The sequence below is a fragment of the Sinocyclocheilus anshuiensis genome, unplaced genomic scaffold (genome assembly GCF_001515605.1).
Source record: "Sinocyclocheilus anshuiensis isolate Anshui unplaced genomic scaffold, SAMN03320099.WGS_v1.1 scaffold869, whole genome shotgun sequence".
In the NCBI taxonomy this organism is placed as follows: domain Eukaryota; kingdom Metazoa; phylum Chordata; class Actinopteri; order Cypriniformes; family Cyprinidae; genus Sinocyclocheilus; species Sinocyclocheilus anshuiensis.
In genome coordinates this window covers 692,275-715,705 of record NW_015558630.1, presented here as the reverse complement: position 1 = coordinate 715,705, position 23,431 = coordinate 692,275, and the positions used below count along the sequence as shown (strand labels likewise).

The 23,431-nt window shown below is 36.4% G+C and overlaps 1 protein-coding gene across 3 annotated transcripts in view; it reads right to left on the bottom strand.

The window, feature by feature from the left end:
- The window catches only part of foxn3 (forkhead box N3), an 83,624-nt gene that overhangs the window by 20,224 nt on the left and 39,969 nt on the right, over positions 1-23,431 (bottom strand). For all 3 annotated transcript variants that reach the window (XM_016476820.1, XM_016476818.1, XM_016476819.1), the window contains one exon: positions 9,767-9,834. In XM_016476820.1, the coding sequence (XP_016332306.1) occupies positions 9,767-9,834 (68 nt within the window). The remainder of the gene's footprint in view (positions 1-9,766; positions 9,835-23,431) is intronic.

Sequence of the window (23,431 nt, the reverse complement as noted above, 5' to 3'; positions counted from 1 at the left end):
TTTTTTTTTTTTCTTTTTTTTTTTTTGGGGGGGGGGGACCTGTGATACTCTTTTCACTGTATTTTTTAAATCAAATAAAAGTAGCCTCGATGATCAGAAAAGACTTGCTACCAATTGCAATACAATATAGTCACACAACAGCAACACTCTCTCACATATTTTGCTATTCTAACTGAGCTTTATTTCCATTGTTGGTATAAGTAGCAGTGGGTGGTAATAGACAAGAAATGTACACTTTTATATCATCAAGTTTATAATGTTTCTTTAGTCATTCTGCAATCCTACAGCCTGAACCACTGTAGTGAAAGCACCCTTACAGCGGGACGGTAGAGCGGTAGGACGGTGATTGTTAAGTGCGGACAGCTTTACAATTGCAGCTTTCAATAAACTTTACACATTCCACAGAGCAATTAGCATGAGCCATGCCACTTGACGATTTAAATTTGCTCAGTAAGACGCAACACCCACGAACCTCTGTCTGAGAGACGGGCAAGAAAACAATGCAGGGAACAGACGCTCTGCCATCAGTCTCAGAGATGAGTGCTCTGTGACTCTGGAAGACCAAAAGACTTTCTCCTGATTAATGTTTCTAGTTCTGTCCTATCTGATTTTTGTCTGTCTCCCTGTTATTTTTCTCTTTCCCAAATAGGAAGATTGAATTGACGAGGAGAAATGGATTTGGAGGAGATGACCCACACATAATTAGTGCTGCTTGCTAAGGTAAACATCACTATTATTATTGTTCAGTCATAATAATTTTTCAAAACCCCTAACACTAAGTTTTAAGCTTCATCCTGAACTGTTTTAGTCAGGAATGAAACCTCAAATTGTGCAGCTTGTTGAGGAGGGAAGCACTACTATTTTTGTTGCTGAAGTAATAGTCAGCGAACAGCTTAGCAACTACTCCAAACAGGTTAGCAACCGCCAGAACACCACAGCAATCGCATAACAATATGCTAAAAACCACTCCAAACAACTTAGCAACCACATAACAACGCCAAAGCAACCACCCAAAACACCACAGAAACCAACCAGGATACCTCTGACACCACTTAGCAACCTTCCAAACATTCTAAGAACACCATTGCAATCACCTAATCACCATAGCAACCACCCAGGATACCTATCCAGCACCCCCAAACATCCTCAGAACACCTTAGCAACCAGAGCAACACAAAAAGAACACTCAGAACAAAATAGCACCTCCCAAAACACCATGGCAACCTTCCAGGATACCTTAGAAACCACCTAGCAACCACCCAGGATATTTTAGCAACCTCCTACCGTAGCAACCTCCTAATACCCTAGCAACCAAACAAAAACTGCTGTATTCTGCTGCAGTATATTAATGAGCTCAACATATTGAGCTGGTTTTAGAATAGTGAAAATGTCCTGGATGAGGCATTCAAGGTATTTTTAAGCATTTTTTTTCTTTCACTCAACACAATCTAATCCACCCTCTTTCTTTCTCTCTGTCACTTCATTTTGTTGTCTATACTAGCCTGACAAAAATGGAGATTTATTCTTATTTCAGCTGAGTCATACAGACACAAAGTGGGAGTGGGAGAAGGAGATGGAGGAAATGATGGGATGGAAAGAGGGAAAGATGGAGACATAGACAGACCTCAGGTAAAATACAAAAAAGAAAAAGAAAAATCTGACCCAGAGGCAGTCAGTGTCTATTCAGAGTCAATATATTCTCTATATACAATGAGCTCCAAAAATCTGAGATCACTGGACAAAAAACTTCTATTTTTTCATAAATGACTGTGGTGTCATTCTAAAATTGTCCTTGCACTCATCCTCTGTGAAATGGTGCGGGACATATGCACCACCAGTCCTTGTTTCGGACTTTCATCTACAGATGCCTTGTTTTAGGAACGGGAGGCAACATTTTTACTGCTTGATAAATATAAGCAGTACAGCACAAAATTAATTGTGCTCATCGTCTCCTAATTAGGATCTTAAATAGATAAACAAAATTCGGCTTTGCATGTCAAATCTGACTGGACATTACTTATTACTAATTAACATTTCTTGTTTTACGTTAACTTGTTGAAATACTTCTAAAATATTTTCAGGTTTGAATCAAATTTTGGATTCCCAGATTTTAATGCAAAACCCACTGTATATTTACATTTATACAGTATGTTTTATGTTGGCTGGGAACTTGCAAAATGATGAGACAAGGGTTCCCCAGACATTTCTCCCTGATGCTGGAAAGCAAGTAGCTTTTAGAATGGACCCCCCATCGTTAGCCAGGGTGGCATCAGAGGCAGAGATGAATACATTTCAATGTGACTTCTTAGTCACTCATCTGACTCATGTAGGTTCAAAGCAGCCGCTGTGGTAGAGAATGAAAGAATGTCTGAAATGAAAATTTACGCATCCACCTCTAGAGAAGACAGGTAATGTCACCGGCATGACAACACGGCACTCTATTGTTTCTCTCTTTCTTTCAACTAATTCAAAGAGAGGAAGAAATGCAGAACAATTATGACACAGCAGCTATTTATCAACGGTGAAATCTGAGGAATGACAGGTGAACTGAACACAAGGAACATTTTCAGCCTGATCCCCTGAAGCAAAGCCTCCAGCCAACAGAAACTCTCCCACAATCATTCATTACTGCTTATTACACGAAGAAAACACATTCATGGGGGCTCTATGTTTTCTATTGTAAGCATGCATCTCTGTAGAGATTTTCAAAAGTAGCCATGTGTTCTGATAAAACAAATTGTTTTGCGAGTTAACATGTTGGCAAAGTCAATCTACATTTGCATTAACTAGGTCTGTTAGCCCACAAAATGCATTTAGGTTACATTGTAGAAATATTGTTGTTTGACGTAGGCAGACATATCTTAAATTAATGTTCTGGGCTCTGGGCTCAATTGACAGCATTTGTTGCGTAATGATGATTTCCACAAAAAAATGTATCTTCACTTTTACCTCCTTTGCTTTAAAAAAATAAAAATAAATAAATAAATAAAAAAAAAAATATATATATATATCAGCAATTTATTTAATCAAAACATACAGTGAAAACAGTAAATCTTATAAAATCTTGTAACACTTGTAATAACAAAAATCTTGTTATAAAAGATGATGCTGTATTGGCTAAGACACAAGATACCAGAGTAGAATTCTCTTCATGTTTTTTTGTTTTGTTTTTGTTTTTTTGAGTAAAGAAAATGCAGCACTTATTATTATTATTATTATTATAGGCAAAAAAGTAAAGAAAAAATAACGTTATTAACCGGTATTTTTTCTACTCAAACCGGTTTTGGGAGGGTAATAAATATTGATTCTGCTCGGAGTGAACTGATTGATTTTTTTTTTCTCGTTTTTAAGCATTGGTTGAAATGCTAAAAAATTGTTTTAATAATTATTAAAAAATTTCAATTGAGCTTAACTTGTATTGAACGTGGATTATTCCTTTAAAGTGCATATGGTTGTGATGTCACATTTATTAAATTAGATTACCGATAACCCTAATAACATTGCAGTAAGGGAACACTAAGCAAGGATGAAAGGATGGAAAGTGCACAAACACACACACTGACATGAAAGTACATACACACATTCTCATACACATACTAGATGTGACTACATATTCAAAACACGGCTCAGTTTTGTCACATCCATTTTGATACAACTCTTGTAAAACAAAGAGGAGATAAAAGAGGAAACGTGCAAGACAGCAAGGCAGGCAGGAGACAGCGTTCTCGTTCCAGCGCACACTTGCAGGCGTTGAGAATAATAAGGTCTGAAAAGCATTAGTGAAAGAGTTCCACAGCTCCGTCCAATCCTGACAGCCTTTCTTCTCAGCAAGCGAGTGACTTAGCTCCTGAATTTCAAACTGTTGCGGCTGGGAAAAACTGAGAGATGTGTCTCGCTGTAATTCATCAGAACTCAAAAACAAAAGTTAGTTTTAACGCTTGCATGTCGCTTGCATGATGAACACAGTCAGCTTGTAGGAAGAGAGTTTCATCCATTTTGGTTTGTGCACTTTTAAGGTGTGAAATTTTTCACTTTCAAACTGTGGACGTGACCAGTATGTATGCACTTCCAATGCATATGTCACAGCATATCAAGGATGTTTTGTGTCCTAATCCTATTGGTCTGGAATGATTTAATGCAAACATGAAGTGAAATTTACTATAACAACCCATAGATCACACTGAGTCACAGAGAGGGGAAAAGTGCACTCCGGGTAACTGGGACATCTACTCAACAAGACTTCCTTCCTCTTTATTGTTACAGTCATGCCTCATAAAAATACTGACCTCTTCATAGTAAATATGTGCACCTCAATGAGCAAATCATGCAACTTGATGAAGTAACCACTCGGTGACCTCCCAGAACAACCCGGAAACGATAGCAACCACCTAGCAGCCACACAAAACACCCTAGAAACACCATAGCAAACACCCTAGCATTATGAGGGATTTTCACTAATATGTAAAAAGTTATAAATAGCTGAGCCTCCTTTCACCAATTTAGCAACAGAAGCAGAGTTTTTGTTCTACAGCATTTCTAAACACAGACACAGCTTTCTACAGGCTTTGAACTTCAGAGGCGCTACTCAACATTAAGAGGCTGGAAAAAAAAACAGGAAAGAGCAAAAGAGAGGAAAGAGGGGGGTTTATTTGGATCGTTTTTCATGGAGTGTCAAAAGGGCTTCCACAATCACCAAATCAATCCCGACCTACTGGTAACTGGGCGAGAGGTGAGAGGTGCTTAACTGTGAGAGAGTGTGAGAAAATAACAGGGAGAGAGAGAGAGAGAGACAGAAAGTAAGAAAGCGGGAGAAAGAGAGAGAGAGAGAGCAATGATCAGTTTTGCAGTGAAACTGAAGGAGTAAATCTCACTGGTAATCCCTTATTAAATAGTTCTTAGAACTTCTTGGTCTTTGTGCGGTTCTGTGCTTGTCTTTTCCATCAGTAAAAAGCCTGTTAAAGGGCACCTATTATGCAAAATCCACTTTTACAAGGTGTTTGGACAGAAATGTGTGTTGGAATTGTGTGTACACAGCCATTTTAGAATGATAAAAATCCATCCAGTCTTTTTTTTAATCTTCATAAAGCCAAACCAGGCTCAAAAAACGAGCGGTTTGAATCCTGTCCGCAATATGACGTCATATTGCGGTAGCCCCGCCCACCGCTATTGACTGACAGGCGCGTATTACCATATCCTCAGCTCTCAGTGTGTTGTGCCATGTCTGGCATTCTGTCTGCGTGCGATCGGCTGTGTCGCATCCATCGTTACAAAGTGGCTGTGAAAAACTATACAAGTGCATAAATGATTCAAACTACCATTCTGAGATATTCTGGTTCATTTGCATTACTGTTTCTTCTGCTGTAGTCTCTCCTTGTTCTGGGTCTGAGTCCGGTTCGTACATATACAGCTGATTGCCGGTCCTTGCTTCTCCTCTCTGTTTATTGCCTTACGCAAAGCAGAGACGTCTAGGCTCCACCCCCTTCTGGAGTCGTGTGGGAAGTTGCAGCTCATTTTCATGTAAGGGAACACAGCCCTGAAACAGCACATTTTAGACCCGCCCCAAACTGACACTTTTCTACACATTATAATAAATGGTCTGTATGGTATTTTGAGCTGAAACTTCACATGCACATTCAGGAGAGCCATAAGATTAATATTACATCTTGTAAAAAGGGGCATAATAGGTGCCCTTTAAAATCCAATAAGAGGGCTGGATATGGACCACTTGTCACTGTGCTAATACACACCACCGTTGTGCAGGATACACATTTTACACAATTTACCACAAGCTTTTGCTATAACAAGATCTCAGGACAGAATAATGCTAAATTAACTAAAGAGAGGAACATTTTGCTAAATGTGCACCATATAACATATTCATTATAATTGTTTTTTTTTTTTTTACTGTTCTTCAGTATTTAATTTGTTTGAATAAATCCGTCAAGTTCTTGTGACAACCACCATCTAAATGTTTATATTTAAAAAAACAAATTGCAGTAGAAATAGGCTATAATTATGCAATTTAAATTTGAAGTTACATTATTATAACTTTAATATTACAAAAACTTTATCGAGTATATTTTAAGTGTTTGTATACAAATCAGCAAATTTCAACCTTCCATATTATTGACTCTCAGGTATATTTTACAGCATTATTTGAGAGATTTTTTTTTTTCCTTGAGAACATCAAAAATAATCGATATTGAATCGAATCGAAATCAGAATCGAATCGCAAGCTTGTGAAGGATAATCAAATCAAATTGTGAAATCTGTGTCAAAGCCCAGTCTTATTGTAAAATATTAAATTATAATAAATTACAAATAACTTGATTCTTAATTCCCATTACCTTCTCGCATAACAAATCAATATTTCTTGTATATACTTCCTATCTTAGGATACAATCAATTCCTGATGGTCCTGCATGGAATATCCTGTTTCACCCAGAAATACATCACATTATGGACTTAAAATGGGATGCAAAAGGAAATTCCAGCTGACTTTACCGACTAGGCTACACACGCCACCTATCTGTGTTCACACTCGCTCACAATTTATGACAAGTTATGAAGTTTCTAGTAGACTTCAAAGAAGACTAAATGTCCTTTGGGCTGCCATGACTGACAATGTGCCAGTGATCGACCTGTCACCAATACAAGCCATAGTCAAAAGACCTGCAGCTAGTCCATCTACTAGTGACTTCACTGCAAATCTTCATCTCAGAGAGTATAAGAACACAAAAAACAAAATATTTTAGACTCGTTGTACTTTAGAGTGATAAGACGAAGTTTCAAATGATATCTGAGGATGCAAGTCAATCATGTTCCGTATAAATACTAAACAGCTCATTTGCCTGTCACTCCCTCAAACATCATCTCCACACACAGACTGGAGTGTCATTCCCAAGATCCTCGGAGACATAATCCAGTGCTCTGTGCCATTTCAACTATTTAGTGAGACACCAGTGCTAGCAGACAAACTGAGAGCAATTCATTCCAATGCTCATACAGCACACGGTCAGCTTTTGTTAGAAAAACAAGAAGCAAAATCTTCTTGAAAAGTGTTATCTCTGAAATGAAGCCGGCTTGCGCTTTCTTCTCCTGCCTTTGAACCCATTTCACATCCATCTTTTTCATAAAAAGTATTATTTAGCCTTATTTGCCTTTTAAAAACGTCCTCTAAAACTGCTAATTATATCAAGCTGGCATCTTAGATCTAATTGATGTTTCAATAGCTATGCATCAACCAGGGCCTTGACAAGCAGAAGAAAACTTCACTTTAATGTTTAATGGCATATCTGAGAAAGAAGGATGGTGCAGGGCACAGTACGTGCAAACTGAACGTGCGTTAGTGTGCGCTAGCACTTCTGAGCTCAGCAGATGTCCCTCCTATAAATGTGGCAGCCGTTGCAGGTGTATCGCTGTCGCCTCCCCATGCATCAGATAATGTCACAGCCACAAAAGAGTTTACAAAACACAGCTAACTGCCAATTATTTTGAGCAAGTTGCTGCCTGCACCGCACCTCTATGCAGCGCTCAAAAGCCACTCTTCGAGAGGGTGTGTTGAGATTTTTTCTGTCATATAAGCATGTTTTAGAGGGTGATGATATATAACCGACTATATATAACTAGGCACTCATTCGCATTCATCAGATACTCATTATGGTGCAGGGGTTTATGTAACTAAACACTAAAAAAAAAGCAAGGTAATGATCAGGCTGTGAGTGAGCAACTAGAGTTGCTCTGCTGTGTTGCTGTAGGAGGTGGATGTCTGCTGGGCTTTGGACTGCCGTGAGTGTCACACTTGCACCTTGGATGGGAAACATATTTATAATAACATCTCTCGCACCGCACTTCCATTAGTGTGCCGCTTTAAATGCCACCAGGTTAATTAAATCTCTGATTACTGTGATTCACATGCGTGAGTCTCATCAAAAAAAATACATGTGGAGGGATCCAGCACATACTAAGGATGTGGAATTTTTCAGGACAAGAATATCAAGTATATCAGGACGATGGACCAAGCGCTGTGAAACAAACCAAGCCATCGGTCAATGTCTTTAGAGTTTGTCGAGAATTAATTTCCAGTCAAATTAAATATAGTTCACATCTTAGGTGCACTGAATGCAAATTCATTTAGGTGTCTAAAGAACCGCTTCCGGGCATGTCAATAAGTCAACCACTTGTATCATTGGGCCACAGTAGGTATTGGTCTTATACTGGATAAAACTGTTAAGAGGTGGATTGGTTCAATAGCGTAAACAGCGACCAAACTGTGATTTGCGCTCATGAACCAACCACGTGATTCTGATTTTGCATAACTCCCTGTCCTCTACCCACCATCTCTATCAATAAAAAGCAGCAAAATTCACATGCAACAAATAGGAAGTCTATTATCTTTAAAACATTACTTACTGCTACTTTGCATTGACTAAATAAACTAAAAACGTTGTAACCGTTATCGTTAACATTTACTCTCCAAGTGCTGGGACCAAGATACCGAGGAAAAGTGCACAACAACCCATCCAGTCCTCTGCCTGCTGAGGCTAATGAGTGTAATAAGGCATTTCATTGCAGCCATTATTAAAATAAGCAAGGAAACAGCCACGAGGTCTAGTTTTAAAAGGTTTGCTATCGTAGATTTAACTTTAAAAGGGTTCTGTGTACAAAATGAGTTTTTTTGGCATGCAACAAGCATTAACCCTGTATGGTACACATTATTGTCTAATGGTGGAATATTTTATAGACTACTTCATAGACTACCATTCAAGATTTTTTATTTTTTTTAAAGAAATTAATCATTTTACTCAGCAAGGACACATTAAATTGATCAAAAGTGACTGTAAATAGATTTGTATTGATACAAAATATTTTTATTTCAAACTAATGTTTTTTTGTTTTTGTAATTTTTTTTAACTTTCTATCAATAAAAGAACCCTGGAAAACAGTATTATAGCTTCTTAAAAAAAAAAAGAGTAGCATATTTTGTCATAAGATACCATTACTTCAAAATAAGCAAATCCAAGAAATTGTAAAGTTGCCATATGAAAGCTGTTTTAAGAAAAAAAAAAATCTTTCTTCTTTAATTCATTTAATTAATTGAGTATTTATATATGTGGAACTCTCACATACTAAAACAGCTTATTATCTGTTACTTTAAACATTTTCATTTTATTTCCAATATATTACATTATATCCTTTTCTGTAAAAAGATTGTAAATGAAAATAATGTGTTGCAATATGGATGCACCAGACCATACAAAGTTTTGGCCAGGACATTAACAACCATCAGTCAATCTTTTGTTTAATTTTATCCATTTAGCTTTCTTTGAATACTTCACACTTCAACAAGTTTGTTCAACAGTAGGGAAAAGGATTTGCACGTCAGAACTGAAAAAGACAAAATTATCAGGATTACAGCATGAGACAGAGAGAGGCAACAACTGAAAGGCTGGCAGGATCCAAAGACCACATTGAAAAGACGTGAGGAAAAACAGTCTCAGATTTGAAGCAGCTCTTTTTAAACCAGGGCAAACAAATCAAATAAACACCCACCCAGCTAATTCCTTTAGGAGCTAGCCAGATACATGAATATGAGCCTTTTGTTGAAGAAAAGGCTCATCTAAAGAGCATGCAAATAAACCAAGATCCCTTGTAGTAGAACTGATGCGGGTAAAAATGAATAAAGAGCACTTGTCAGCGGAACCGACAACACATTAAGGACAAAATGGTTCAAAGCATGTAAATACGGTAAGACACGTCACTCTACCTTGTAGCAGGACTCCCTTGTTTTTTCTGTAAAAGGGACTTCCTGGCCAAATTGGAGGACTGGACATACTGTAAAGAAAACACAGTGGAGAGAATGATGAGAAAGTGACACAAACAGATGATGTACAACTGACAGATGGACTGCAATCCTGAAAAACAGACAGCGAAATGGCATGAAAGATATTTTAAGAGATAAACAGTGCCAAGAGACAGAAAGCGAGAGTGAGACAGAAAAAAAAAGAAATACCATGGTGAGTGTAGCTCCTGCCAGTTTTTATGTCGATACTGTAAAATCATAAATTAATACAGGATCACAGTTCAAGTTATCAAGTTAGGAGATCCTGTTATCACAGTTTTACATTTATAACATTAACTGATGCAGCTAGAGTGGGTGCCAATCCATGACTCAGTCTATCAATTACCATACTATAAAGTGAAAAGCTGCGTGTTTGCAAGAAACAGATCCAGGTGATTTAACTGTAAACCGTTGTTTCTGGCCAAAATATAAGTCCTAAATCCATAAGGTTTCCTCAAGTGAAAAAGCTCCTGTTTTCCTTTCACATCAAAATCCACCGATATATTTATATCTGTGCATATTTCACTCCTGATTCAGACGAGACATTTGACATTAAAGACAACGTAATGATGGATTTGTTTCTTACAAACACGTAGACTTTTCACTTCACAAGACATTAATTGATGGACTGGAGTCGTGTGGATTACTTGTGGATTACTGTGATGTTTTTATCAGCTGTTTGGACTCTCATTCTGACGGCACCCATTCACTGCAGAGGATCCACTGGAAATCTGATCCGATGAAGAAACAAACTCATCTGCATCTCAGATGGCCTGAGGGTGAGTAAATTGTCAGCAAATTTTCATTTTGGGGTGAACTGTTCCTTCAAGTATTATTATAAGATGAATTTCAAAACTTTTCTAGAGGGTTTTACCATGTGATTTGTCAGCTGAAGGAGCTACAGTAACAGGTGAAGTTAACACTAGAACTACCGGAATTCTATAACTACTAGAATGGCCATAGCAGTCATTCTGACCATTCATACTAGACTGAACTGAAGGCAATTTTTGTCATATCATATTTATATTCTAAGCTTCTTTTGAGGTTTTACAATAAAGCTTTGAATGTCTATTGTCATATTTTATGACGTCATCCCCCTAAAAAATACAATATTTTTTGTAATATATAATTGTGTAAGAGCTACGTAGACCGCTACCGAATGTGCGTGTCTCGCTTTGTGTCCAGCAAGCGGGAGAGCAAAAGTTTTTCACCGCAGTGAAAATGTTGTATTTGAAAGTATAAACACCAACAAATATGAGCCGAAGCAGAATATTTTTGTAGATAAAACATGTTTTGAATTTTGGAAATGATTACATACATCTTTTTTCAATACATTTTTACTTTTATAGTTTACAACGCTCTGGAGTTATTGGAAATGTTTGGAATGGATCAGACGAATTGGAAACAATTCTATGCAGCCACCACTGGAATCGTGATCCATGAATAAATGGATCTGTTATGATAACATTATAGGTAATAATAAACATTGTCATTGTCGCTAAAAAAGCCTAATTAGTTTGTTTTATTTTACAATATCAATCTTGTTGGGGCTAAAATTAGCCTATATGCATTAGCTATAGCGTTAACATAAAAATAATAATAGCCATTATTATTATTATTATTATTATTATGGCTATTTTGTCATAACATTGAAGTAGGCTATTATTGATAACAGCCAGGCTATAGTCTTCCAGCCTATAGCCTACCTGGAACTGTGGCAGATTGAATGTTATAATAAATGTTATAATAAAATATACACACATTTAGGAAAAGTCAGGGTATTATAGTTATATGGGTTTTATTTCAACAAAGTTATTACATTTTAAAATTTAAAAATGGTCAAAATGATTACCTTGGTAGTTCAAGTGTTAAATCATCACTTCTAAACATATCAAAACTATAATAAAAAAAAATCCAATAGAAAATCTAAATCAAATTTTAAAAAAAATCTAAAACTAGTCAACCTTCAACAACCAACTAGTAACTTTGATATTTTGAAGCAAACTTTGGGTACAATGGCAGGTTTGTGTATGGGAACTTCCTCTGCCCTCTGCCCTCTGCCCTCTGCCCTCAGCAAACAGCAAACAGCTGCTGACCAAGTAAACCAAACATGGAGGCTTATACAATGTTGAGACGTGACTATGCAGCAACATAGTTATTACATCCTCTTTCAAATTGAGCCCTCGTAGCTTTAATCATTACTTCTCGTGTTGAGATGACAGGCCGGCTCAGGTGATTGAGCTGCAGACTTCAGTATGCAGCTACACAGCGGGAAACTCCTCAGCTGAATTACACACCCCCGACTGGTGGGACCTTTTTTTTTTTGGAACAAATTAACTGAGCGATCTGGTAAACCATGTCAGTGCTCTGTGCTGTCACTCAGGCAGGAAAATTGAATGTTTTGTTTTTTTTATTTGTATAAAATGCCTGAAAACAGATATTCGAATATGCCTGTGATGAACAGGGGGAAAAAGCAAGTTACTGTGCTGGCTGTGAGAAATGGAATCAGGCTTCAGGATTGCTCACATATAAAAGCTATTGATTTTTCTTGGTGATCATGGACATCTGTTGGAGAAGGAGGTCAACAGGTCCTTCATGAAAAGAAGTGATGGTATGAGGCAGGATGTGTGTACAAACTCAAAAGGTATCTGAGAAGAACGTAAGGAACAACAGATATGTCAGGGTCACCGTAACAAAACTTCATACTCAGATTGACATGTTAGTATAATAAATCAAACAATATATGGCAAATTTAGTACTTATTTTATATTGAAATGTAATTATTTTATTAATAGAAAATGTTAAGAATATATCTAAAAAAAGTGATATTACATTATATAATCAATATAGTAACAATTTGTATTACTAAATAATATTTTATAATTACATTGATCTATTTTTGATTATTACTAAATATCTGATATAAATAAAAATTATATGTATATACAGTATATATATATATAAATTAATATAAAAATAATATAAAATAAATGATAAAAATAGAAAAGATAAACTATTATAAGTGTTGCAACTGTATGTAAACTGTAACAAGTAATAAATGATAACCAAATGTACTACATGAGAACATTTGTGAAGAATATGATCAACGTTCCCAAATTAAGTCATGAATTTTCTCTTTATCTTTTTCATCTCCTCTAATCTTCTTCCCTTAGTCATGATTCTTAATGCTTCATACTGTTCCCAAACACTGATCATCTATGACAGCAAATATGAATTTCCTGACCTTTTTGTTTGGGATTTGTGAAGTATTGGTCTATAAGAGCATGGTTTCACATTTAGCAGTTTCCACAGAGTTTAGAAATGGTTTATCCACGTCTTTGTTTTCTGACAGTTCCTTCTGATCTGAATATTTTTCGCTTCAAAGGTTACGAAATATTTTTCTGTGGATTAGCTGCTCAGTTTCTATCAATTATCTGCTTGTGTACGATTCCTCTTCCATCTCACTGTCTCGCTCAGTGCTCACTGTGAGCTTCACAAATCTACTCGGGAGCAGTCTAATCTTCAATTTAGGCCTCTATCCACTTTTTGCCTCCCTGTAGATTCAGTATGTGTAGACATTGGCACTATCATCTTCCCCTTCTTAATCTTCTTAGAGTATATTAACTAATTGAGAATTAGAACAAACAGAGGTGGCACAGGGCTTTGAGCACATTTGTCTACATGTTGCATTTAAAAGCCCAAGACTGCGGGTTGACGGGGCTGTTTTGGCTCTGGACCACTCCTGATGAAGGAGCGTTCTACGGTGCATGGCATGTCCAAGCGTCGAGAGGCCGTGTGCCAAAGCAAATAAACACAGCACTGCTACTTCACATTTGCTAATCTCCGCAGGGCTGTCAGACTTCAGGTATCTGCCCTGACAATTGAGGATAATTTAGTGTGAGAAGTAATGGAACCTCTCTATTTCTTTACGGATCCATTAATTACAGTGTTCCGTCAGAATGTGTTTGATTTTTTTCCCCTCTTTTTTTGCCGTTGAGAGTGATTAAAACATATCTCAGCACAGCTCAGACACAGCTTGAGACGAACATCTTCATTAGCATACTAGTCGCCTAGCAACTGAAACATCTCTAACTTTCAACTTTGAGATTTTTTCACTAACCTTACACCTGAGTACAGCATGCAGTCATTACTAATGTACAGGATCCAACAGTTCTGATCCAATTATCCCCTAAACGAAAAAAAAAAAAAAAGTATACCATCTTATAATAAGCATAAAGGTAAAAATAAATACATTTGGGTTGACAAGTATCAGAGCAGTATAAAAATAGGCTATTCACACCACAAAAATTAGAAACTTGTATAACATAAAAAAAGACCACTGTGAATTTAATTTCTGATTAAGATATTTGAGTTGAACACTTGCAAATCTGAGTAGAAAAGGCAGAAATGAATGTAATATGAAACATAATTATAAATAATATGAAATTATTTTATTTAAAAAAAAAATCCTAATTTTGTATTATGTAATATTTAATCTGTATAGTATTTTTAATATTTATTTAATATGTATTTTAACATCTAATACAATTATATTACATTCAATTTATTGTTTATTAATTTTTTATATAAACAGATGCAAAATTATATCATATATTTGACATTTATAGCATTTTAATAACAATATTTTAATATTTATAATATTTGATACAACTATATTATATTCAATTGATTTGAATATTTGATATAGTTTAAATATTATATATGATTATATAAATATATATACACATAGTATATATTATTATGTAATACTTCTTATAAATTAAAAAAATAAATTAAACTTGAAAGATTTGATCATTTTGGCATAATCCATAAAAAAAACTATATAAATAAATTAGATAAATTAGATAAAAATTATACGGCTACAGGAATATACAGCATATATTTATCTTTACAGTTTAAGAAGAAAAGTGTTCTAATGAAATAACAAAAACATAGACGAAAAAGGTCAGTTTGGTTTTATGTCATGTCTGTATTCACTTAAAAGCACACTAAGCTTCAAATAAATGAGAGCGAACTCTCTTGTTGATTTAAACAGTTAGGCGTAGGTAGAAGAAAGACTATTGGCTGAAGTACAGTATGAAAGAGCAAGATCCCTGCAGTGTTGGGTTCAACATGCCACCTCTCCCTCTTTCTGCTTCTCCTTTTGTCTCTTTAGCAGTCAAGAGCAGTGTTTATACTCCTAATGCACATATGCTTTGTATCGGGTTACAGCTATGGTATGTGTTGCCATGGACACAGCATGCCTCATGATAGACGACCCAGGTCCTTTTTTAATCAGCTGTAAGAACCGAACCAAAAAAGCAGGAAAGCTTTTATGATATTACGTTATTTATATGTTATTATGTGCCCTCCACTCTCTGAACATAATAAAAAGAAATGAGATCTCCCACTGCAATTATCTGGCCCATGGTTTCGCCAGTATAATTTAACACATTCAAAGGAGGGAACAATCAAACAGCTGATGATGGAATTTGAGCTCAAGAGCCCTGATGTGGCCTTGTATCATTAGCGGCTCTTGTTCTTGACTAAAGGAACTATTACTGTTGCTCATACTTAGTGTTAGTGATTTGAACAAACTCCTATTCAACTTAAGCGCAAAACTGTTTGTGCTACAGACATGAATGATACTTGGGGTGTACTCTTTGGCCTTGGGACATAGCGACCAACCAGAACACCCTAGCAACACCATGGCAAACACCCTACAGGTCTCAACAGTAAGGGTTTTTTTTTTCTGCTTGCCCAAGCAGGCCAGTAGTTCAGATTTCTACTTCCTTTCCATCACATTTTGAGTGGCTCACAAAAAAAGGTATACATGTATTTTTTAAACAATTTTTAATATTTCTAATTATATATATATATAACTATGTAATTGTATATATAATTACTTTAATTAAAATAAATGTAAAATTGTATTGATTTTTTAATTGTTATATTTTATTTATTCTGTATTTTATTTCAAAATTATTTTATGTAGTCGGCGCCAATAGCCTAGTGGGCAGTGCGCCGACATATAGTGCTGTTACGCTCCGGGCATCCCGAGTTTGAGTACTGGCTCGTGGACCTTTCCCGATCCCGCCCCACTCTCTCTCTCTCCTACTTCGCTTCCTGTCACTGCTGTACTGTCCTATCAAAATAAAAATGCCAAAATAAGTCTTTAAAAATTATTTTATGTATATATATTTTATGTATGTATTAGGGATGTTTATTTCGGTTATTTTTCCTAACCGACAACCGACGCTCGTTAACCGATTGTTAACCGTTAACCGACAAGATTATTTTAAATTAGAATTGAATTAAATTAGAAAGGATAAGTGTCTGTGACCCGTTAAAAAATACTAACATTTGTTTCCCGGGGATTATTTTACATGCGCAAAAAGCAGCAAACAACAGAACATGAGGATTCACATGGTCTTCATATCACATCACGCACCTGCAGCGATTCTGCCAGCGGAGACAAACATAATAAAGCTAGGCTATATATATATATATATATACATATAACGAATAAATAGGCCTATATGAGAAATATATTTTTACTTAAATAATAAATTAAGAAAATGAAATAAAAACCGTGCAACAAGTAGCCTAGTACGCAGAGTTTCGGTTCATTTTTGTGCTGCGCGAAAGGAAAAAGACAGCAGAAAGCGGCATCCTATTTTTCTTTAGGCTTATTTTACAAAAGCACAAAGATTTGTTTTTATTGTGAATGTACACAAATAAAGGCAAACCTTTTACAATTCCGATTATCTTTAGGACTAAAAGGAGTAGTTTCTTCCACTGTTAGAACGAAAAAATTCAAGTGATTGCGCCGGCGCCGCAAGCGCACAATTGCTACCTTGACAATGCAGCCAGTTCATTATCATAATAAAATACAGCCAGTCAAACATATGGGGGAAAAAAAAAACTATGTAGTAAAAAAAAATATGTAGTAAAAAATAATTTACAATTAAAAATTTTAAAACAAAATATAAATATAAAACTATACATATCATTTCAAAATAAAATATATAATGAAACAAAATAAATAATATACATTAACTATATATACAATTATTTTTAATAAAATACATTTATAATTTTACTTTATTGATATTTTAATGGTTATATTTTACTTATGTATTTTATTTCAAAATTATTTTATGTATGTATAATGTATACACACACACACACAAACACACAAGTATATATACAATTAAAAATATAAGTAAAATAAAATTTTAGTATTTTCAAAATAAAGTACATAATGAATACAAAAAATTTAATAAAATAAATAAAAAAAGATATGAAATAGATATGTTATATGTATAAAATGCATGTACGTAATAAAAAAAAATTAAAGATAAAGTGCTGACCAAAGTGACTTTTTTGTCAACTAGGCTAAAAATCTGAAACGCTCTTATACAGTGAGCCAGCCTTATTGTTGAGCCGTGTCCTAGTATTGTGCCAGTAAGTTTTGCATGGGCAAGCACCCCTCATTTTCTTCAAAACATGTAAAAATCTATTTAAAACCTGTTGTATAACAGCACTTGAGGGGTGGAGGGGGAGGGTTTACATCAGAGTACAGGGCCTGGAACAGAACAGAGCAGCTACCTCGGCCTGCATATGCTTATCTCCGTAATCTAAGCGGAAACGACCCCAACCGGCTCCAGCGGAACCTCTTTGAACCTGCTCTGTGGGAACGTGGCTCACTTCTTCAGCAGAAATGCTTTTTAATGAAATGTTAACACCAGCTATGAAGCCAAAAATCTTTAGGTTCTTCAGGGCTCTGGTAGTGCGGCTACGACTGCCGGAGCATTTTCAAAAATGTTAACATCAATGGGGAAGGGCGCTTTTTTGCCCTTGCTGGATGTTTGAATGTAAAGCACATGGGCCACCGGCTGGAGTCTTGCTGGGTATATAGCCCATCTATTTTTAATCTGGTGTGCTCTATCTGTTTGCTCTGTTAATGCAAACACTCACACCTTTCAAGGAACAGCCGCTTTTTCAATCTCCATCAGGAGCAGGCCTGGGTTATTCATTTTTAAACAAAGCTTACCTGCTTTCGCTTGATTCTATAATCTCATTTCAAATCCTATCGCCCACTACATTTTCCTTTTACCCCTACAATCGCAATCCTCTTTAACTAATCTAAAGTCTAATTGGTGCCAGCACCGGTTCTCCCCTGCAGGTTACTTCTCACCTTGAGGTTTTTAACTTTTGTTCGTGTGAAATCTGAACTGCTCTCGCCCGGGCTCACGGCTCACAATGGAGGCTTTCTCGAGGCCAGAAGGTTGAGAACACCAAACAGAATTAGTGGAAGAAATTTCAGAGCAGAATCTTGCAGTCTTCCTAAAGCAAATTAATTCCTTAACCTGAAGACATGCAGTTTTGGTAGAGCAAAGTCAGTGTAGAACATATTGCATAATATGAGCATAAATTTGCCTTACCTTGACCCCACCACTGTACACTCTTAAAATAAAGGTTCTTATTGGCATCAATGGTTCCATGCAGAAACTTTAACAACATGGAAGCTTTCCATTCCAAGAAAGGTTCTTTATAGTGAAAAGAGGTTCTATAGATTATTAACATCTTTAGACTAAGAAAAATTATTCTTTTAAGAATTGTTCATTGAAAGGTTCTTTGGGGAACCCAAAATGGTTCTTCTATTGCATCGCTACAAAACCACCCTTGGAACCTTTATTTTTAAGACTGTAGATGGAAAGAAAGTGTATTTGCAATACAAGACTCATCAGTACAAACAACTAAGTCAGAGCTGGAGGGAAGTGGTTTTAGAGCTCAGGAAAAATACGACTTGTGGAACCAGACTGAATATTTTCCATGGACTTTTAACAGAAAAAAGGCAGGCTGTTGACAAACCTCCAAAAGAACTAAAATTCCTCAAAGACAATAAATCTCCACAGACGTGCTTCCAATGACTGCTTACCGCCACCCAAAAAAGCCACAATCTTCCACAACCTCCTTTTTGTTTAGCTAAATCACCTAAAAAGACGACAAAAGAGATTATAAGAGAAGCGAAATAAGATGTTTGTGTATGCTAAATGAACTAAAGAAATCCTCACTCATACCATAAGCACTAAACCCTCAAAATACCTCAACCGCCCCCAAAGCTTCTCTCAGCGAAGGATGTTCTTCTCAGGCCTATGTTAATCAAAGAGACATGTGACATGTTCCATTGGAAGGTTCATCAGTCTGGGCTGCTTAAAAGCTAATATATCGCTGAACTTTATAGGCGGAGAAGATCCGAGGACAGTCTGAGGGGTTCTGCCAGATATGGAAGCCCCATCATTTACAGCACCGGCCATTAGAGTAAGCGTGGAAAAGTGGGCGATCTTGTCATTTAGTGTTACTGAGAAGATTTGAAGGCAGAAGAGGTGGGGGCAGAGGCACACAAAGAAGACTGGAAGTCTGGGAGAGAGAAAAAGAGAAAGAAGCTAAACAAGACAATACCCGACTAGGGCTTTTCATCAGCTTGTACATTGAATTTGTTTTCTTAGTAATGCATTTTTACCCACAGGCTGAAATGACAACTATTAAAAATGAGAACTATGTCACTCTCGGTGCATTCACCGTTTTTTCCTCCCTCTCTTTCTTTCTGGGCATCTTCAGATTCACAGTCCCATTTAAAATTAATCTCCTAAAGCAACTGGACCTCCAGTTGTCATCTCCAATAATTCACGCATCTCCGAATTTTTATGAAGACAGACAAAAGCAGGTACAGAAAACCCTAAAATAGGCTCCAAGCCATCAGCGGTTGCCATGGAGAGTTGCGTGTTTCCAGGGCGATAGTGTATTTCTCGAGCGCTAATGGCCTGTCCTTTTGCCAGGCAACAAATAGCCCTGTGATGCAACTGCACCTGTCTCAGCTATGTATTACCATGGAGGTGTTCCTGTTGCTATGGTGACCATCACGCTAATAACCTTGCAAGGGCAAACATGCATTGGTGAACTCCGAGCCCAGCTGTTCCTCCTGCGCTCTCGTTCTCGTTGTGCCCCTCAAAGTCTCGGAGCATGTTAAGGAATGTTCATCTACCTGAGCCCACACACGGCCATTTAAAGGTCACATATTATACACCTTTCTGGAGTTTTATTTTAGTTTTTGATGTCCTTAAGAATATATATTTGCGGTATAAGTAGGGATGGAACGATTACCGGTTTTACGATAAATCATGATAAAATGCCCTGACGGTTAGTATTATCGTTTAAAATTTAATTATCATCAAAACCGTGTTTGATTATTGCTATTTAGAAAACTCGCAGTAAATCCTGTCCAGCCAGCATCAGTCTGACGCAGAAGCAGCATGCAATAAGAGACTCAAATTGCACATCACCTTGTTCACAAGTGCTTCTTTGTTGAATATACAATAGTACGCACATAGACACAAACTTTTACAAAGGCTGATGATCTTTGTCAAGACAACAGTAATAAACTATTTCTCCTCTGCAGCTAAAATAAGGAGCGTTACAATCTGAAGGTCTGAGACGCGTATGGACGATGGCATCGTCTATCGGCCCAACCCTAGTTTGGAAGCCTGTGTAATGATGTAGTTTCCTGACATCCATCGACTGAACAGCGTTTTCTTGACATGTTTCTGTGTTGTTGTTGCTCAGCAATGGCATGGACGCGATGTTGTCTGGGGGTTTGGCAAAAGGAGAGTGGGACTGTGGGCAGTGCTCGGGGTGGTGACTGAAGGCAGTGACTGTGTAGTTCTGACGTCAACTTTTTACGGAAGTCACAACGGCTTGTGAAAAGGCACAGCTACTTTATGCAGGCGGTGTGCATTTGTCTGTGGATTGACTGTTTTGAAACTTATATGGTAGTTACATAGCCCTTAGACTTATCATGAAAAAAGCCAGGAAATTTCAGTTTTGACAATATGGGACCTTTAATGTTAGTCAAGGTTTCCTACATCAAAACCACAGTCATTACCATCCTCTCAGTGACCTTTACAATGTGCCCTAACTATGCACAAAACAGCAACATGATATACAATACAAACATGGAATCTCTTCCATATTAATAAATTGGAATTTGGAATGATAGGAAGAGGAATTTACTGCATTGAAATGAAAAGAAATGCAGTGCATTTCGGGAAAGTGTTTTTTCATCCTATATCCACAAAAAGTTCATTTATTAAATATGATGAAATATATTCATAAGGTCTAAAAACCTTCAAACTTTGAGGCATTGTAAATTTTTTCAGAACTTTTGCACAAGACTTTAGTAACAGTTATTGTACACTACAGTTCAAAATGTTGGTGTCTGTCAGATTTTTTGCTCATCAAGGCAGTAATATAACAGTAATATTGTGAAATATTACTACAATTTTAAGTAACTGTTTTCAGTTTTAATATATTTTAAAATGTAATTTATTCCTTTGATGGCAAAGCTGAATTTTCAGCAGCCATTACTCCAGTCTTCAGTGTCACATGATCCTTCAGAAATCATTCTAATATGCTGATTTGCTGCTCAAGAAACATTTCTTAATATTATCAGTGTTGAAAATGGTTGTGCTGCTTAATATTGTTGAGCAAACCATGATACACGTTTTTTTTTTAACCAATACTCTTTAATTAGAAAGAAAAGTTTCAGTAAGAATGTTCAAAAGAACAGCATTTATTTGAAATAGAAATCTTTTGTAACAGTTTAAAAATGTCATTTTTGATCAATATAATGTGTCCTTGCTGAATAAAAGTATTAATTTCCTTTCACCCTTTTCCTGAACCCTAACTTATATATGCATAAACATCTTAATGTCCCCAAATTTTTTGCTACCTCAATTTAATTGAAATTCGATCAAAATTGGACAGAAGCTTCAGGTTTTGAACTTTCACGTATGTCTACAAAGTGGATCAAACTATTCTATTTCAAAAAAAGATTCCGCAAATTAATTTCTCCATATTTTAAATTAAACCACCTGACCAACAACCTGAAAAAGAGCTGAAGCTCTCAGCTTACTACCCTCAGGATCTAATAATCTCCATGCTATTGCTGTGATTACAAAAACAGCAAAGATGAGTTAAAAAAAAGGTGAGTTAAAAAAAAATGAGCAGAAGGCAAGGCAAGGCAAGGCAAGTTTATTTGTATAGCACATTTCAGTCGTTTTTTAGTTGATATCTGGGGGCTTGCAGCAAAAGAGTGGGAGAGTCTGGTCCCAGCATAAACCAGTTCCTCCATTTTCTGTGAGAAGCTCAGAAAAGAGGAGTGTGTCAGTCTATGACTCAGCTGATTCGTGTGAACCTTAGGAATGCTATAAAAAGCTTCATTTGGCTTCCTGGGAGCCGCAGTGGCCAGATAAACACATTATTACACACTGCTATACGCAGATTCACCATCTGGCCTGAGAGAGAGAGAAAGCCGAGCCTGTGTGTGCCCAACACTACTGTGCTATCTTTGCTACCTTATTCACAAACACACACACACACCTTACACCAGGGTCATCAGAACGATCTAAAATGTGAGGGCAGAACATAGTATAAACCGCAGCAACTTATAAATATTAATTAGATGAGGTAGAGTTCCTTCAATAAGAGTAACAGATTTGCTAAAAAAAGCATTTGCTGAAAGACATACCTCTTGTGTTCGTTTTTACACACCCAATTTACACAGCAAATAAAACATTGCATTCGATTCATTCGATTTTTGAGGCTGCGAGGTTCTTTGGAGATTAAAAAAGTTCTTAAGGTTCCATTATAAAGTTCAGATCTGTGAATCGGTATCATCTGTTAAAACAGACGTTAAACTCACCTGAGATTTTTAAAGCAGCACTTCGAAAAATCTACAGATTTAAAACTTCTTTGTGGACCTTAAAAAGGATCTTCTATGATATTAGGCTGCAAAACCTTTTCTTGCTCTAATTGGAAAGTTTATTTTTAAGAGAGTGTCTTTGAAACTAGTATTGTGAGGTTGTTATAGGCTGTTGTTTTGAAGAGGTGTAGGCTACAGGGACCGTCCTCTGTGATCTCCTCTTCCCACAGGGCCTCCGCGTCTTTGAACACCTGGTGCTAATAACCAACCTAGTGCTGTTCCCACACAACATTATCAGCAGAACACAACTGACTGCAACACTCAATACAGAAGGGGAATTTGCTTAGAATGAACTGCGCCCACTGATAGAGTCATTTATTTGCACATGCTGTCTGCGCTGTTTTAGCATGTGATTCAGTAAAGGAATTATGCAAATCAGGTAACGGCACAAACACAGCCAAAAAATTACTGCGGAATGCAATTTGCACAGCTCTATTCCATTTGTCTTAGGTCGGTTCTGAGTGCTAGGGTCTTTAAAATGCAAAAAAAAAAAAAAAGTCTTGATATACCCATACACATTTTTTCTGGCAACAATATATTTCAAATATATGCTCAATGTATGTTTGTAAAAAGTCTGCCTTAAAGAAATATATTTTTTCAAATTAAAAATATATTTAGTTTAAACATTTAAAGGGGTCATATGATGTTGCTAAAAAGAACATTATTTTGTGTATTTGGTGTAATGAAATGTGTTTATGCGGTTTAAAGACAAAAAAACACATTATTTTCCACATACTGTACACAAACGCGTCGATTTTCACAAA